The sequence below is a fragment of the Antechinus flavipes genome, chromosome 5, assembly GCF_016432865.1.
Source record: "Antechinus flavipes isolate AdamAnt ecotype Samford, QLD, Australia chromosome 5, AdamAnt_v2, whole genome shotgun sequence".
NCBI classification, from domain to species: Eukaryota; Metazoa; Chordata; class Mammalia; order Dasyuromorphia; family Dasyuridae; genus Antechinus; species Antechinus flavipes.
In genome coordinates, this window is record NC_067402.1 from 37281894 (window position 1) to 37300636 (window position 18743).

At 40.8% G+C, this 18743-nt stretch overlaps 1 protein-coding gene across 3 annotated transcripts in view; it reads left to right on the forward strand.

Annotated features, from left to right (window-relative positions):
* The window catches only part of NEK11 (NIMA related kinase 11), a 272127-nt gene that overhangs the window by 39414 nt on the left and 213970 nt on the right, over positions 1-18743 (forward strand). For all 3 annotated transcript variants that reach the window (XM_051962721.1, XM_051962722.1, XM_051962723.1), the window contains exon 3: positions 18306-18471. In XM_051962721.1, coding sequence (XP_051818681.1) covers positions 18306-18471 — 166 coding nt within the window. The remainder of the gene's footprint in view (positions 1-18305; positions 18472-18743) is intronic.

Genomic DNA, 18743 nt, shown 5'->3' on the forward strand with positions numbered 1-18743 from the left:
CGGGATGGAGAACGAGGTCTGGGGTCGAGAAGAGCCTCAGACCCTGGCTGGGTGAGCCTGGCCAGGCCGTTTAATCTCTGTTTGTAAAATAGGCTTTCTTGGGAGGAGGGATTGCTGGGTGCCTAGCACAGTGCTTGGCACATAGTCTGCCCTTAGCAATGGCTTGGTGATGGATGGAGGCTCTCCTCAGGCCTCTCATTGTCACCTTCAGTCTGGTTCGCATTCTTCCCTCTCAGACTCCTGCCTTCTCCCTCAACCACCCAGCATGGCGTGCCCGGCATGCGTTGTTGGCATCTCAGCTTTTGGGTCTGGACATGGTATTCCTCTCCAGCACCCTAAGATGCTTTAGCTTTTTTTAGCAGCCAGATTTTCCTCTTGCTGTTTGAGCTTATTTTCATTGAAAACCCACATTCCTACCCCCGCCCAATAACTGTTACTCCCATCAAGCAAGCTCTGCCTCATCCTGTAACTTGAAAAATTGACTTTTAAAACACTTAAACAAAGGCCTTTTTGTTTGTCTCCATTAAATTTCACCTTGTCGGTCCTTGTTCTGTCCCTAGCGTCCCAGACAAGATGATTCAGATCTTGTTTCTGTCACATATCCTGCTAATCATCCTTCCCCGCTTCATGTCCACTTGACAGACCAACATTTATGGACCCATGTTTATGTGGAGGGCACGAGGCTGGCTGCTGTCGGGGGTACACAATCCTTGCCCGTGGGAGCAGCAATAAGGAGCAGTGACGCAGCCACCGTGAGGATGGCCAAGTGCTTTCAGACATCACCTCCCTGGGTTCTCACAAGAATCCAGGACATGAGCCTGGCTGGCGGTGCTGTTTCCCTCGTTAGATACACAAGGGAGGTTCAGAGCTTTAGCGATGTTCCACAGACAAGCCCTAATTCAAATGGCAATGCAAGATGGCAATAGAAAAAGTCCCCTGGGAAAATTTATGGGAGAGAAATCTCTTCAGCCTGGGGAGCATCAGGGAAGGCTTCCTGGGTGAGGCGGCAGTTAAGCTGGATGTTAGAATGGGGTCAATAAGCAGAAGCCTTTCCAGAGCCAGGGAAAGGTGGAAGGGTGGTGAGAGCCAGGAACAGGTAGTCCAGGCCCTAGGCATCTATGTGAGGGCAGAGAAAGGGCCCCTTACCTGAGAAGGAGAGATCAGTTAGGAGCTGTTGCTTGGAGACTGGTGACAGGTGGGATGCAGAGAAGGGGACAGAGGCACAAAATCCGCTGGGTTATAATTGAAAGGAATCGACATCTGATTTGATCTTACTAGCAAAAGGAAAAAGGTGCAGTAAAAGAGAACTTCAAAGTTTCAAACACGGTGACTAGGAGACCTTTAACAGAAGAGAAACATCAGGGGGAGAAGCAAGTTTTGGCAGGAAAGATGAGGAGTTAAGTGTTAGAAATGTTAGATCAGGAGCTTGTGAGTTCTTCAAGCGGAAAGGTCTGTCAGTTGGTTGGAAATACAAGTCTGGGACTCAGTAGACGAGATGGGATGGGGGAGAGATTCTGGGAATCAAGAAAATGAGTTTCAGTGTGAAATAGAAGCCAGGGAAAGATCCTTGGGAATTGCCTAGATGCGAAAAGCCAGAAGAGTAAGAGATAGCCCAGCAAAGGAGGTAAAGGAGTGATTAGAGGGAGAACCAGTAACTGGTAGAGATCTAGAAACCACAGCTGAAGTTTGCACCTTGCTCCTTCTGGAATGGGGATGAAGAGAGATGCAAGGACAAGAAAAAGAACTGAGCAGCACATTGAAAAGGAGATTGAGGGTCTGTGGAAAGTTTGGAATAGTCTCTGTGGGAGGTGGAGTGGGAAGTCAGGAGATGACACAGGAAAGGCGATTAAGAGGTGGAGTCCAATAAAGGCTGTGACCAGTCTGGGAGACTGTCCAGGCAGGGATGGCAAAATGTGGTCCAGGAGCAAAGTCCTCGAAGTAGCTGGCCATGTTTCCAGACTTGGTAGGGAAGCAGTGAAGGCAGAAGAGAATTAATTTACTGGGAGGAAAAAGATCTGGAATTATGGTAAGAACTAAAAACTAGTGGAACTTGTTGAACTTGAAATGCATTCTCCAAGATGATAACTGATGAGAGAATCATAGCACTGAGAACTGGAAAAGAACTTTTTGTTTTACTGAGGTTCAGAGTTGACCATCTTCCCGATGTCACAAGGATAGCAAAGCGGGAGAGACAGGAGGCAGGCTACATGTACTAACCCTGGACAGCTCATTTTGGCTTCAGGATCCTTATCTGGAAAATAAGGGGTTGAACTGGATCGTGGCTAAGGACCCCAAGGGCTCTGCATGATCCTGTAACAACCATTTCTAAAGTCTTTTCTAGACACAAAATGCATTGCACCTCTGGCTTTTTAAGCTTCTTCAAACCTTACAGGATTTGTGAACCTACCATTTTGAAAGTTTGATTTCCTTAGTTGAAAATCACTTTGAATTATTTTTTTCCAAAGCAGATTGTAGGATCTCATGATGTAAAGAATAAGGGAAACCGCTTTTAACTTTCTTTTATGGTATAAACTTGGTCACCAGCTTCAAGTGCAGGTATAGCCCCCGATCCCAGGCTACTTTGAAAAGTCCTGCTGAGCAGTATCAAATTCTGCAAAAACCATTTCAGGGCAGGGCAGCAGGAGCTTGTGATGTTGGAAGAACTTCATTTAGTCAGGCTGTCTCCTCAGGTCCATTCCCAGAAAAAGGAACTCGGGATCATTTGAGAAGTGCTAATAACACATCACTGTCTGGCTCCTCTCTTCCTCTCATCTGCAGTCACCACTGACTATTTTATGTTTCAAATCAATAAAAAAAATCCATAAATTGTCATCTAGGGAAACGAGATCCTTTCAAGTATTGGAAGCCATTGTGAGTAGTGTAGATCCTGGATATTTTTGGTGTCAAAAAGTACACTTTTATTATTTACATTCTCTTTCCCTTCCTCCCTCTCTCTCTTTCCCTCCCCTTTCTTTCTCTCTGGCTCTGTCTCTCTCCCTCTCCCCTACATTGCTTCCTTTCTGTCTCTATGTCTCCCTGTATCTCTTTGCCCCATCTTCTTTTTCCCCTTTAATCTTTGCTCCATCCATCCCATATTTTCTCTTTTCTCCCCTCTTCTCTTACCCTCTTTATTTCTCTCTCTCTCTCTCTCTCTCTCTCTCTACATATATATATATATATATATATATATATACATACACACACACACATATATATGTAATGTCCATATAAAATATGTGTATATATATACATACATGAGTCAGATAGGTGTTTATATTATTTTTATAATCTATTATGTGCATTAGGGAGGTATAAACCACCACAGAAGTTGGTGTGCATATAGGGGTGTATATGTATGTATGTATAAGCCATCAGGAGAATCCATCACTAGGTCACTATGGGGGCACAAGGCACTATCGCACATAGTCAGTTAAAACCTTCTTGTTGCTGTCCCTTGTGTGAGTACTTAGTTTCCCCTCGGAGGTTGGACTATTGTTGGAATGTGTTGGGAGCCAGCCATTCAAGCACTTTCAGGCTAATCCACTGTGGCCTTTCTTCCTTGTGCTACTTACAGGCTTTTATGCATAATGAACATTGTCATTTGGGGAATATTTGCTCTCCTATTCTTTGACGGTATTTGTGAATGTCGAGCACTGGCTCTTTCTGCCTTGCTCCTCCCAAGGCCCTCAAATTTAGCCTAGTTGAACAAATATATCTTTTGTTTCAAAAAATGAAATTCTATCGCCTCCCTCTAACCGATTGTTATACACATTCAGCAAAATACATTAGATGGTTTGGATCTCTTTGTTGGCCAACAGTTCGTCTCATTTGAAAGGCTGAGAAGTAAAAGTGAACTTTCAGAAAAAGACTAAAACTTTCTCATTTTCCACCTGCTTTTCATACACTTAGCATAAATGGATGGGAATAGGGCATGGGGTGAAAGTGAGCAGGTAACATACAGGATATTCAGTTTCCTCTTCTGGAGAAAGGAAAAAGAAGAGAAATAGGGTCTCATTGTTTCCCCTCATGGCTCGTGGTTGATCAGAAAGTCAGAGTTTGCTCAGCCATTAAAAAGATCTTGATTCATGATTGGAGCTTTAAATATTGCCACGTATGTACTCTGCACAGGAAGATAGGGCAATCCTGCTGGTTCCTGGGACTTCTCCAACTACTCCGTGGTGACTTTTATAGCATCTTCTCCTATGAACTTCCACACATTTAAAGGCTCGAGTTTCCTGGGTAATTTGTTCTAGGTCAAGTCCAAAGTCAGCTCATTGTGCTGGAATTTTGAGAAAAAGCTGCCTAGGATTCTCCAGTTCACTCTCCAATTTCTACCTCTGCCATGTTTCTGTAGGTGGAGTCTAAATTATGCTATATGTACATACATGCTTTATTTACATATATGTATTTTTATACATATGTATTCAAAAATGAAAAGTTAAATTAGTTACTTAAACTTTTCATAGGATATATGTCAATATAGATAGATCATAATCTTCCCCCTTTCCATATAAAAGACATTTTCACATTTAAACCTTAACTTTTAAACTAAAGTGAAGCCATTCTATTAGATTTTAATTTATTTCTATATATTGCAATTAAGATGATGATGAAACCCCTTATATTAGTGAACCTGGTGCTTGGGTTACAAACTCCATTTTGGCCATCATAATGTTACCATATGGCCCACATAATTACACATATTATTTGATAGTGTTTCGTTAAAGTCTTAGCTAATTAAAAAAATTTTTTTGAGTGTTGACCATCAAATCAGTAAGTTTATTAAGTATTCTGGGAATTTTTTTGTTTTGAGTTTTACTTTACATAGGGTTTATTTTTCTTTAACTTAGCCAAGATAAGTAAATGTATCCCATCCATTGACACTCCCTCTGCTATTATTGTGGATCTGTCATCCTCTTACAACGGTTTTTCATCATAGATGATGGACTTCATGAAATCCTTTTTCTTTCCAGAATTGTTTTATGATTTAGTGAATAAAAAATGAACATAAGCCATTAGAATGTTGAACTTTTAAAACAAAATTAATTATCATCAGAATCAGCATGGCGTGATGTCATTAAGATTTGGGAAGAAGAGTCATGAAGAACTGGGCTTAGATTCCATCCCTGACCAATTCTGGCTCTGTGATCATGGACGAGTGAATTAACCAGTCAGTTCTCCAAGGATTTGCTCTAAGATTATAAATTGCAAAGCAAATGTAGGTTTTTATGAGTAGAAGGAATTTCCTCATTCTATAGAAATAAAATCATAGGTCTGATAAAAATAAAACAAAACTTAAAACAACCCAAGTTAGCCAGCTAACTAAGCTGAGAATACTTGGAAGATAGTGTTTTCATGTTTTTATTGACCTGATCACTCTGACTATACCCAAATCACTTTGGCTCTCATTGATTGGCTAATGATAAGTTCTACCCAAGCCTCAATGTTTGGGTTTTGATCACTAGAGTGAGAGTAAATAGCAATTCTTCCTGTTCTGGCCAGAAACCCTGCCTATCTTCCTCTGTTTGGTTTTTATTTATTTATTTTGGTTAGCCAAACTAGACCATTTTTGCCTCATTTCTTACCTAGCTTTAAATCACCAAATGGGCACTGCCTTGGACAAACTGAGACCTGGGAAAGACCTTAGCTTAGAAAGACCCAAGTCTCCCGCTTTATCCGGGATCATCTCCAGCTGTCCTGACTTGTCTTGCCACTGGACTCAGATCATTCTGTAGGAGAAAGTGAGGCTGTTGACTTTGCACGGCCCTGACACTTAAATCCAGTTCATTTGCAAATCATCATTTTCCTGATGTCATTGGGTCTCTTTGAGAACAAACAATACACCAGAGAAAACCGAGGCTGAGAGAGATTAAAGGACTCACCCATGGTCATATAGTTCATTATCTTTCCACCCCACAGCAAGCTCCATCAGAATATGCCAGCAGAGTCCTGTGGCCACCGCCAAAAAAACTAATACAACCTTAGAACTGAACAGAGCCACTTGAATATGAACTGAATCTTATCTGAGACACTTTTCAGGAAACTATGAAAAAGCTCTCCTATTTATATTAAAAAATTCACAGCAGAAATGATTAAATTTTGTAGCAGACTGTGAAAGTCTGACAGATAAGATGTTAGTGGAAATTATAACTAGAAACATATTTAAGTTATGTACTTTTAAAATGTTCCACCTTAGGATAGAGGGGCCAAGGGACTTTTTAAATTTTAGAACAGTTGTGAAAATCAGCTGGTAAAATGAATAAAGCAGATTTGATCTTCTCTTGGCCCTGGACTCTCCTTTCCTGCCAAAGGTAGTATGAAAAAGGGATTCTGCTTAGGTTCTGCCTAGCTAATTGGGATCAATGAATGGAAGTTACAAGGGAGTAGATTTTGATCCAGTACAAGAAGTGATCCTCTTCTGGATCATTGCCTTGCCATGGTGGAGGAACTTGCATAGTTCAGTGGAACAGTAAAATATTCCACGTAGGGTTACTCAAGATAGACAGGCCATAGTAGAGAATTCAGATAAAGGGTCTGGAGAAAGCAATGATAGAAGACAGTGGAAGATGAGCCCCTGTGGCTGGAACATGCTACTGGGAAAGAGCAGAAAAAAACTACAAGTAACCCTAGAAAAAGGCAGTGACTGGGCCAAAAACTGAAAGGACCCTCAGCTGTGAATGTGTCTGGGGATGAAAAGAAAGTCTGGTTCTACACAGATCAATATTGCATAGGAAGCTGGAGTGTGAGCTCTGTGGACCAAGATAAGCTGGATGTGGTCAAATGAGATGGAAAGATTAGACATCAATGTAAATCAGCAAGCTTAAATGGATGAGAATTGGTGAGTTTAGTTTAGATGATAATTACATATGCTACTGTGGGCAAGAATCCCTTAGAAGAAATGGAGTAGCCCTCATAGGTAATACAGGGGTAAAAAAAGCACTAAAAATGACAATGGTATCTGTCTGAGTTCAAATCAAGCAATTCACCATCACAGTAGTACAAGTCTGTGCTTGAACCATTAATGTCCAAGAGTCCAGAGTTGATCATACCTACAACATCTTTCAGAAATGGGATAAAAAAGATTCCTATTCATCTTAGAGGGTTGGAATGCTAAAGATAATTGGAATAATAGGCAAGTTTGGTCTTGGAGTGAAAAATGAACACAGAGACTAATAGAGTTTTGTCAAGGTAATTCACTGGTCATAACAAATACCTTTTTTCAACAACCCAAACACAGGGGACTCTACACATGGACATCATCAGATTGAAATCAGATTGATTTCTTACTTTGTGAGCAAAGACAGAGAAGCTCCATACAATCACATAAAACAAGACCTAGAGCTGACTATGGTTCAGATCGTGAGCTTCTTATTACAAAATTTAGATTTAAATGGAAAAATGACCTAAATAACATCCCTTATGAATACGGAGTGGAAGTGATGACTAAATTTGAGATATTAGGTCTGATAGGTGGAGTGCCTGAAGAACTATGGAGAAAGTTTCACCATATTATACAGGTGGCATCAATAAAAAACAAAACAAAACAAAAAAACAGAAAAAGAGGAGAAAGAAAGCAAAACAACAACTATCTTATGAGGCTTTGCAAATAGCTGAGGAAAGAATGGAAGAAAAAAGAGAAAAGAAAAATATGTCCAACTGAATGCAGAATTTCAGAGAATAGTAAGGGGAGAGAAGAAACAATGCAAAGAAATAGAAGAAAATAATAGAATGAGAAAGATAAGAGATCTCTTAAAGAAAATTAGTGCTGGGACAGCTGGATGGTACAGTGGATAGAGGACCAGTCCTAAAGTCAAGAGGATCTGAGTTCAAATCTGATCTCAGGCACTTAACACTTCCTAGCTGTGTGACCTTGGGCAGGTCATTTAATCCCAATTGCCTGAACAAAAAAGAAAAAGAAAAAAAAGGAAATTAGAACTATCAGGGGAATGTTTCATGCTAAAAAATGGGCATGATAAAAGACAAAAATGGTAGGGACTTAACAGAAATAGAAGACATCAAAAAGTAGTAAGAAAATGCAGAACTATACAACAGAGATCTTAATATCTACCCAAACCATGATGATATGGTTACTGATCTAGAACCAGATATCCTGGAGAATGAAGTCAAGTAAGCTTTAGGAAACATTGTGAATACTAAAGTTAGTGGAGATGAGAGAATTCTACTGAACTATTTAAAAATCTTAAAAGATCATGCTTTTAGAGTATTACACTCTAATTTGGAAAACTAAACAGTAGCCATTCAATTAGAAAAAAATTAGTTTATATCCCAATCCTAAAGAAGGTCAATGTCAAGGAAAATTCGTTACCAAACAATTGCACTCATATGCTTAAGATTCTGCAAGTTAGGCTTTGACAATATGTGAACTGAGAAGCACTGGAAGAGTAGGCTGATCTTCAAAAAGGAGAGGAATTAGAGACCAAATTGCCAACATCCAGTGAATTATAGAGAAAGCAAGGAAGTTCTAGGAAAAACATCTACCTCTGCTTTATTGACTACACTAAAATCTTTATATGGATCACAGCAAAATAGGCAAGTATTCAAAAAGATAAGAGTGTCAAATGTGGGTCAAGAAGCAGTAATTAAAACCAAACATGGAACAATTGATTGATTGTACAACAAGGCTGTATATTGTCACCTTATTTATTTAACTTATATTCAGAGTACATCATGTGAAATGCCAGGCTGGACAAATGTAAGGCCAAAATTCCAGTTGCAGGAGACATAGCAACTACCTAAGATATACACTCTGTTGGAAAGGGAACAGGAATTAAACCTCCTGTTGAATGTGAAAAAAGAGAGTGAAAAACCAGCTTCAAAGCTTAACATTAAAGAAACTAATAATTTTTTTTAAAAAAAAACAACTACAACAAACTGGTTCCTTTACTTCCTGGCAGATACAGGGGGAAGAAATGGAAGCATGGTAAGATTTTATATTCTTGGACTCAAAGATCACATAAATGGTGTTTGCATCTATGAAATTAAAAGACACTCTTTGGAAGGAAAGCTAAGGAAAATTTGGCCTTCATACTAAAAAGCAGAGATATCACCTTGCCAACAGAGGTCCATATAGTCAAAGGTATGGTTTGATTACTATTAGTAATAATGTATGGCTGTGAGAGTTGGATTATAAAGACAGTTGAGTGCTGTGAAAATTTCTAATTATGGTGCTGGAGATTTTTGAGAGTCCTTTAAACATCAAAGATAAATCTGTCAATATTTAAAAAATTAATTCAGCCTGTTCATTGGTAGGACAAATCCTGAATCTGAAGCTTAATGGAATCCATTAGAAAAGACCCTATTGTTGGGAAAGATGAAAGGCAAAAGGAGAAGGGGTGGCAGAGGATGAGTAGGATAGATGGTGTCATGGAAACAGTGGATGTGAGCTTGGACAGGAGGTTAGAAAGGCCAGGGACGCTATGGTACACGAGGACATGAGTCAGACAGGAGTGGAATGACAACAAAAGAATTAGGAATGTGCAGGATTGGAATGGGCTGCTCCATGAGATAAGCTGGCCCGACAGCTACCTCTTCCAGAGGGCATGTCTGCATGGGATGGAGCTGAGGGGGGTGGTGCAGAAGGCACACAGGCTTCCAGATAAAGAACCTATAACTTGCCAGCCCCAGAATCAGGACTAGAACACCAGTTAACTTGCTTTCAGATTCCTACTCTTTAGGTTCCCCTATTCTTCCTTCTTATTATGGCCCATCACTGCCCACATATTCCCTTCTTAGAAGAAGAGGTAGTCTGATCTGATTCCCCCAATTGCCTTAGGGGGAAAAACTTTTTCCATTTGTGACCCACTTGAGAAATTTTTATATGACCCTAGGTATATAGATATATAAAATAGGTATTCAACTCAAACCTTTATTGATAATAAATCATAATTTCAAAACCCCCACATTCAATTGGGGGATCTCATATGAAATTGTGAACCACAGTTTAGGAAGCTGATTCTTAGAGCACCTAGTTCTTTAGAGTACTTCCTTGTTTTACAGATATGGAAAACTTGTCCAAGGTCTCCTAGCTATCAACTGGAAGAGCCAGCGTTTGAAGTTGGGTCCTGTGACTGATTTCACCACTCTTTCCCATTGTACCACTAGTCATCCACCATAATAAATGAACTGTTATTAGCTTTATCATTCATTTACTCATTAACCAAATATTTTTTTAGTAAAGGTACTTCCCAAAGGAATTTTACTCCAGAGAGAAGGCTTGAACCTCCATTAAATCTGTGGCACAAGAAAAAAAAAGGAATAAATAGTTATTTTTTTATACAAGGGGTGCATGGAATGCAAAGTGAACATTAATTGTAAAGTAGCTTTCTGTAGTTCTAGCAGTTCGTTTATTAGCAATCTTTAACTTCCCTTTTTGACTCTAAAATCCTAGGATAAAAAACTCTGTCATGATGGGCTGTCCCTTTAAAAGAATTTTTTTTTCCTAAAAAGGAACAAATATCTGTAGGTATGTATCTTCTCTCCTTCCCACATCCTGTCTCTAAGAATTCTAAATCTATTTAATCTCCCTTTCTGAGCTAGGGCTAGCTATGGTCCATTATGAAGTCAACTCTGTGCTTTCATGGGCCGTGGTTACCTTCCTTCATTCACCCAACAGGGTACTGCTCATAGCTTCTCAGCTCCGGGTTAAGCTAGGGACACGGCGCTGAGCAGATTCAGTATATTTTAACAGAATGAAATTTGGGGAATAAGATGATTATTAGGTGTTTCTGATTCCTTTAATTTATGGTTTGTAATCACACTTTCCATGGATAACATTTCTATTTATTTTGTACCTTTCAACCCCTTATACTTTTTTTTAAAAAAAGCAATTAGTATAATCTCACTGCACTAGCATTGAAATGCTATAGTCAGAAGTGTCACCCTGAATGAAAATGTGATATAAACAGCACCAAATATTTGGCATTGCTTTATCAAATCGCAGATTCTCAAATGAGAATCTCTGCTCATTTTTCTAATCCCTCGCATATTACCTCTGAGTAACCGTCAGTGATATCAACTAATAACGCTGCAAAATAAATAGTATGCTTTGGAATTATATCAAAGAGCATATATTGTAGGTCACAGTTGGTTCCTAGCTGTATCACTCAATCATGATCTTGATATTGCTCTGTCTAAGCAATATATATATATATATGAAGTGAGAGGCAATGTGGTATAGTAGATAGAGAACCTTATATGTAAGACAAAATCCTCCTTTATTTGTGTCCTACTAAAAAGCTGAGTTTGGTTGAAAGGAGGAAGAAACAAATGGAAAACAGAATTATGTGTTTATTATATATTAATCTATTGAAACTATCTCCAACAAACATTTATTAAAATCCTGTTATGAACAAGGCCTGATATTTGGAACTGTGGACACAAAAAGAGAAAAAACAAAACAGGCTTTGCCCTCTAACCTACAGATAAATAAAAATAAGGTAGTTTGAAGAGAGCCAGAGAACACAATTGGAGGAATCTAGAAGGCTGCATAGAGAAATCCCCGAGCTGAGCTTGCCCTCCTGGCCAAAGTGAAGGCTTGTGCAGATGTATGGCAGATGAGGGGAAAATTATCCGTGCTATTTACCTGGACTGCAGGGTTCTAGGGCAGCTGTGATCCTACCAGTTTCTCCACCATTTTCTCACAACATTAGGCAAGGCCCACCCCTTCTTCTTTCCTGTGAGTTTTCTCAGAGAGAACACCAGATGGTCCCCAAACCTGACTGGCCCATTTCTTTGATGCTTCTTCCTGCTTAACCAGGGGTATAAAAAGTTCCATCCACATGAAGCTGGTGTCTCTCCTACTAGGTGGATTTCTGAAGACCACACAAGTCATCTCATCCTTTATCAGTCTTTCCTGATGACCAGAGGCAATTCTATGTGGAGATGAGAGAGAATTACACATCCTTGTTATGTTAGGGCAAAGTAAATTTACTTTTGTTAACTGCCAAATGATTTATGAATATCTCAATACAATCCAACATTGACTCTGAGGTTAGGAGAACTGCCTCCAGCAGAAATGATGTGAAATGAACCTAAAAAGGTTGGTTGTCATCCAATTATTGAGACTTGGAAGAGTCTGAATTTTATCCTAAATACAACATAGAGCCACTTTGAATTTTTGCATAGAATGTCGAAATGATATTCTGTGCTTTGGGAAATTCATTCTGAAAGCTGTGTCAAGGAAGTATTAGTGAGGAGAAAGACTGGAGTCCTGGAGGCTTTCTAAAACATGTCAATGAAAAGGTAACAGGGGTTTGATCTACAATGGTGCTTTTGTGAGTGGAGGGAAGATAGATGTGGGAGGTCTTTTGGAGATAAAAATTGACAACTGACATTGGATACATGGGCTAAATAAGGTTGGAAGGTGGGTGAAATGCTGTTGTTCTCAGCAAATGGGGACTTTTGGCGGGGGGGGGGGAGAAGGGTGGAGGCAAGGGGAAGATGATAAATTCTGTCTTGGACATAATGAATTTGAGATGCCAATGGAATATTCAAGTGGGAATCAACACGACCAGTAGAATATTGGTACTAATGAGAGGAGCTTTTTTAAAGAAGATGTTCGGGGTCACTAGAAGAATTTCTCAATATCCTGAAGACCACAAGCCTGCTTTCCTCCTTCCCTTCCTCCTCTTGTTTAATTATGGTTCCAATTCATACATTTAAAGTTTTTCTCCAAGATATTTATACTGACAGACAAGCTCTACAACTTGTTCGACCAACTGCGTGTCACACCCTCAACAATAAGCATTCTTTATCCACTTGATTTTTCCTGTGCAGTTGATTAGGGCAAGTTCTTGTGAACGGTTATGAATCTTGTCTAGGATACTCTGCAGTGTTCTGGGTCATAAGAACAAAGAAATGAGTCAATGAAAACAGCTTCTCTGAAAGGTTGTGGTTCCTGTGTAAATGTAGCACTTTGGACAGGGGGCAGAGCAATCATCATTTGGTCCTTTCCACACTCAATTCAAGGGTCACCTTCAAGAGGGAGGCCTTCATCATTTCCCCAGTTATTAAGGCTTTTCTTAGCTCATAAAATCACTTTGTTTTTATTTGGCATATAGCTTGTATTTATTTGTTAATACATTGTATTCTCTCTCCCCCTCCCCAATAATGTAAGATACTTTATGGAGGAGACTCTATTTTTGTATTTGTATCCTAATTGGCATCTAATAAATGCTTGATAATTTATTGATAGGATGCAGCATCATTTATGACTCCGAACCTCTGCGGCAAAATTAAATCTATCTGAGAAGCCCTTTTTTCATTTGGAGTGGATATTCTGATTCAAGATTTAGAAGCCGTGAGGAGGCTTAGGGCTCTGGCATCCCTATCTCCAGTTGTAGCTGGAGTATGGAAACAACTCATTTTAATTCTGAAGTGGCTCCTGTGATCTTAGTTTATTGACCAGTCAGGTTCAGCAGTTGCTTCCTAAGGAAGAAAGCAAATAGGAATTTTAGGATGCTTAAATTCTTTCTTTACCCCTGAGGCAACTGGGGTTAAGTGACTTGCCCAGGGTCACACAGTCAGGAAGTGTTAAGTGTCTGAAGCCAGATTTGAACTCAGGTCCTCCTGACTTCAGGGCTGGTGCTCTATCCACTGTACCACCTAGCTGCCCCAGGATGCTTAAGTTCTTTGCAGGTAAAAATGTATCGGAGGGAATAGGAAAGAGAAGAACAAAAAATGAATTCTATTTAATTTGTTTATTTCTTCTCTTATGTTCAGAATCAGAGAGACCAAGTAAACTTTATTATTAGGTACCTACTGTGTACCAGGCACTGTGCTAAGTGCTAGGAATAAAGAGGCTTATTTTAAAGCGTTTACAGTCAGGGAGGGAAGAAAATGGATTTTTTGGAGCCCAGGAATTTATATGATTTTCTTTATCAGCATCATAGATCAACCTGAAGAATATTTCTTTTCCAAGTCAATAAGCTGCCATTGGGGAAAATAAGCCCTTTGTCTCACTGAGCTATGGTGACGTTTAATTTTTAGGAAATAAATTTAGAAAAATCAAATTTCCACACAATATTTAATTGAACCCAGTAGGGGCAAAGACCATTATTAATCAAAGAAGTGACTATATGTACGTCATTTAGATTAATTGTTTGCCTGCTAGCTTAAAACTTATTAAAACTTTTTTGAGAAGAAGGTACAGTGCTCCACAATCCGACGAACGTGTATTCCGCAGCTGCAGCGGACAGAGCATCGCAGTAGGTACGGAGCACGACAACAACGATAATGACATTTATAATGACATTTATATAGCGTTTTACGGTTTGCAAAGCACGTTACAAGTATCCCATTTTAGCCTCACGACAGTCCTCAGAGGTAGGTGCTATTATTGTTCCCATTTTATAGTGCAGGAAACTGAGGTAAGCCTGAAGTGACTCGTCCAGGTTCACACAACCAGTACGTGTCATGCGGCTGCATGGGGGACCTCTTGGTGCCGGGTCCGGTTCTATCCACTCACCGGGCCGTCCAGCTCTCTAGGACTCAACAGCAAAAGAAAAGCCGGGTGCTTCCTCCAGGGAAGTTGGGTGGGGGGATGGTTTATAAGAGAATTGGAAGAAAGCACGAACCTAGTAATCAAGGCAATCAGAAAGCCTTCCTGCAGGAGGAGGCACCTACGCTGAGCCTTGAAGGAGGCTGCGGATTCTCCAAGGCAGAGAGGAAGCATGTTCCAGGGCGTCGGGTGGGAGGAGGATGGGGAGCCAGATTCAGACTGCAATGATAGGCAAATCGCAGAGAAGCTTCACCGCTCCCTTATGGCCCGGAGGGCTGCTTACAGCTCCTTAGTCCTGCTCTTCCATCCCGGTGCTCTGAGAGCGTTTCCTCCTATGGCACCTTCCAGGACACCCCACGCTGTGGTCGCCTCTCCGCCTTTCCTACGGAGTCAGCCTTCCTCCACTCCTGGCCTGCCCTTCTGGCTCCTCCCCGCGTCAGCCTCAGCTTCCGCATCTGTAAAATGGGGACCTCCCAGGCTGTTGAGAGGGTAAACTGTGTTTGCAGGGTTCCCGGCACGCGGAGGCGCGCGTTGGCCACTGGGGGTGTTCCTGTGAGTTCCCTCGGTCATCACCGGAGGCGGACGCAGTGGAGATAGAGAGAGAAGCCTTGCTGTGGGAGCAGGGTCACGTGGCACTTGTCACATTGTCAGGGCGGCCCAGGCGCTTGGAGCGCGAGTTCCGGTCCGGCCGTGTGACCCCGGGCAAGTCCCTTACCCCCGTGCGCCTCTTCTGTAGCAGGAGATGGAGGAGGGAAGGGAACCCGAGACCTCCGCCCAGAAGAGCCCCGCTGGGAGCCTGAGAGTACAATGGAACTGAAATCCTGAAGGGCGACCACGGAGTCCTTACTGAGGGGGATGATGAGGAACGGAGTAACGCTGGTTTATCGGTGTTTATCAGACGGTTATGAGAACCAGACCCGGCGGGCAAACAGTTACCCGATAATGATAATCAAACACTTATTTAGGCCCCTCCAGGGGCCGAGTACTATGTGTGACGTGTGTGGCAAGTGAGGAGTTAGATTTCAAGGAAGAAATCCACGCTTCCTCGAGTTCCAGAGAGCTTTCTGGAATCTGAGCCATCTTGCCGCTGACTTCAAAGAGAAAAACCAGGCTAAGCAGCCGTCTGCGGGCCTCTGCCCAAAGCGGGGCGTCTGGAGGCCGAAAGTTTCCCCCGAGCCGTGGCCTTTTTGATCCACATTTGTCGCGCTCCCCAAGATGAGTCGCTGAGCCAATGACAAGCTATCCTTGACACGTCGAATTTTATGACAGTCTTCGGCTTCCGAGCGTCCCACATGAAGTGATCTATAACGGAGGAGACTGACGGTCTGTCAGCTCCGCAAAGTGACAGGCTTTGTGGGGAGGGAGGCAGGCTGCGCTGGTGTCAGCCCGAGAGGATTACAGCGGAGATCACCAGTCTTGATGGCACTAACCCAATTTGAAAAGCTGTAGACAAATCTGAATTTATGCTTTATCATCAGGCTGCCAGATGGGTTCAGGCAACTATATGTAAAAATTCATGGTCTGTTACTCAGTAATTGATGTTTGCAAGGGAGCTATCATATGGAGTTTGACTGTGTTTTGTTCCCAATGTCAGGAGAGTGTCTTTAGTTTGTATAAGATTTTGTATTGTTATGTCTAGCTACTGTGACTTTTATGGCTATGCAACAATGGGCAGCCAATTACTTGGAGAAGAACGGAAGAAGAATATGAAGATGTTATTTTTGTTTCACGTGTTACTGAAAATCATCATTATATATACAAATATGTGATGAGAGATAGATGCTTATAGGCTCCATTTTGTGTACTCACAGCCCTATAGATAATAATAAAAATCAGTATTTTATCATTTTACTCAATTTCTTGATGGGACAAACTGTAGAATGGAAAGGCTTCCCTTATAAAAATGATAATAGACTCTATTATCTGTTCCCTTGAGGATCACCCCTAGCTAAGTTAGCTTTAGAAATCATTTCATTCCCAAGAAGCAAAAGGTTCTCCTTATTAACTACCACAGAAAGAAAGAATTCAGTTCTGTTCGGCAAACATTTATTACTGTGTGTTAGATTGGACAATTAGGGGAAGATTACCTTCAGAAAATTGTACAGCTCCTTTAATCACCCCAAACTCCCCTCCCACAGAAGCAAATTCTCCCTTTTTATTATTAAAAAAATAAACCGTTATTGATATGTTTGTTTTTTATGGCATCTATATTTCAAAAAACATCCTTCATTGAAAGCTATCTCTCATAACAAAGAATAAAAAAGAGGATTCCCCGTATAAAAGGACAGAAATAAAAAACAAAGAACACTAAAATAAGCAATAAAATGATAAACAGCAAAAGAAATGGGTTACTCAAAATTAACCGACATGAAGAAAAAAGTTTGCTGTTCTATATAGTATTCTACACTCACAGATACCCCACTCTATCCCATTTTTACAAAGAAACAGGAAAGGACGTGAATCTGCTGTTCTATATAATATTCTACATTCACAAATACCTCACCCTATCTCACTTTTGCAAAGAAACAGGAAAGGAGGATGTGGAAGGCCCATTTTTTGGCTAATGGAAGAAGTAAAATCTCTGAATAATTAAAGTCCTTCAGAGGACAGTGGAGAGGTAGATTGTTGAAGCTTTAATACCTAACATATGAAGTTTAGAGATGAACTAGAATAAAAAAATGGAGTTGGGAAGGAGTATATGAGTGATAAAGAAAACATGCTAATCTTAGGGTCAGAGGTAGGTAACAGGATGCTCGCTGGGTCCTCTCCTGCCTTCTTGAGATTCCAGGAGAATTGGGGAAAGGTTTCTCAGCACATTGGGTGGAACTCTGGTAGTAAACCCCGGGAAGGAAATGAACAAGAGTTGCAAAGGGTGCAAGGGGAAGGATGAGCTCTGATATGAAGAAGGGTGGGAATTTCTGCCCAAGTGAGGTCCCTGATCTATTTGAATAGATGCAAATTGTTGTGGCTAAGTACTGGGGGCACAGTCTCCCTTGAGACAGTAAGAATTTGATAAAGGTTATACATGTGCATTCCTGCTAATCTTATTTCCATATTAGTCATGAAACACAGACCAAAAAACTCCTACAAAAATAAATTGAGAAATAGTATGCTTCACTCAGCATTCAATCTTCATCTGTTCTTTTTCTGGAGGTGGAAAGCCAACAAGTCCCTTCGAAATGTCTAAGATCATCGTATTGATGAGAGTAGCTAAATCATTCATCACAGTTGATCATCATACAGTTCTGCAGTTACTTGTATACGATGTTCTTCTGGTTCTGTTGTCTTCACTTTGCATCGGTTCATGTAAATCTTTGGAAGTTTTTCTTAAATCACCCTGCTTTGTCATTTCTATTTGTACAATAGAATTCCATTACAATCATGTCTTATAACTTGTTCAGCTATTCCCCAATCAATGGGCATCCCTTACTTTCCAATTCTTTGCCACCACAAAAACCTGCTTTATTTTTGTACAAATAGGTTTTCCCCCTTTACCTTCTTTGAGATATTACTGAGTCAAAGAGTATTCACACTTTTATTGCCCTTCGCACATAGTTACAAATTGCTTTCCAGAATGATTAGATCTGTGTATAGCTCCATCCACAAATCTACACCTAATTTAAGCACTGGTCTGTGGGTGTGGAGCTCAGGGGGTGGGGTACAGCTGGTCCTTACCCTTGATCTGCATAGGATTGGAGGCACTGGGCTGGCACATTGACACAGTATGACATAGACCGACTCCATGCCCTTAGCCATCAGTCCCATTCTCTTCTCTCCTTCACTGCAGAAAGGTTTTGAAGGAAATATCTGTCGGAGACCTGAAGCCAAATGAAACAGTTCAGGCAAACTTGGAAGCACAGCTCCTCTCTAAACTTGACCACCCAGCCATCGTCAAGTTTTATGCCAGCTTCGTGGAGCAAGACAACTTCTGCATCATCACCGAGTATTGTGAGGTAAGGCTCTGAGCTAATTCTGCAGTCTGATGGGGGCATTGCTTCTCTGTTGGAAACTCGGTAGAATTGTCCTGCTGGAGAAATTCTCAAACAAAACCATCTTGAAAACTTGGACACCAAACTTAGGTGCATTTGAGGGGCTTGTTCTGCCACTAAGAGTAGTCAATTCTAGGAAGCTAATGAGTTCCAAAGGAGGGTTCTGCTCTTCGTTTGGTTCCCTAAAACTATCTACTATTTTGAGAGAATCATTGCAGCTGAGTGTTAAGAGAATG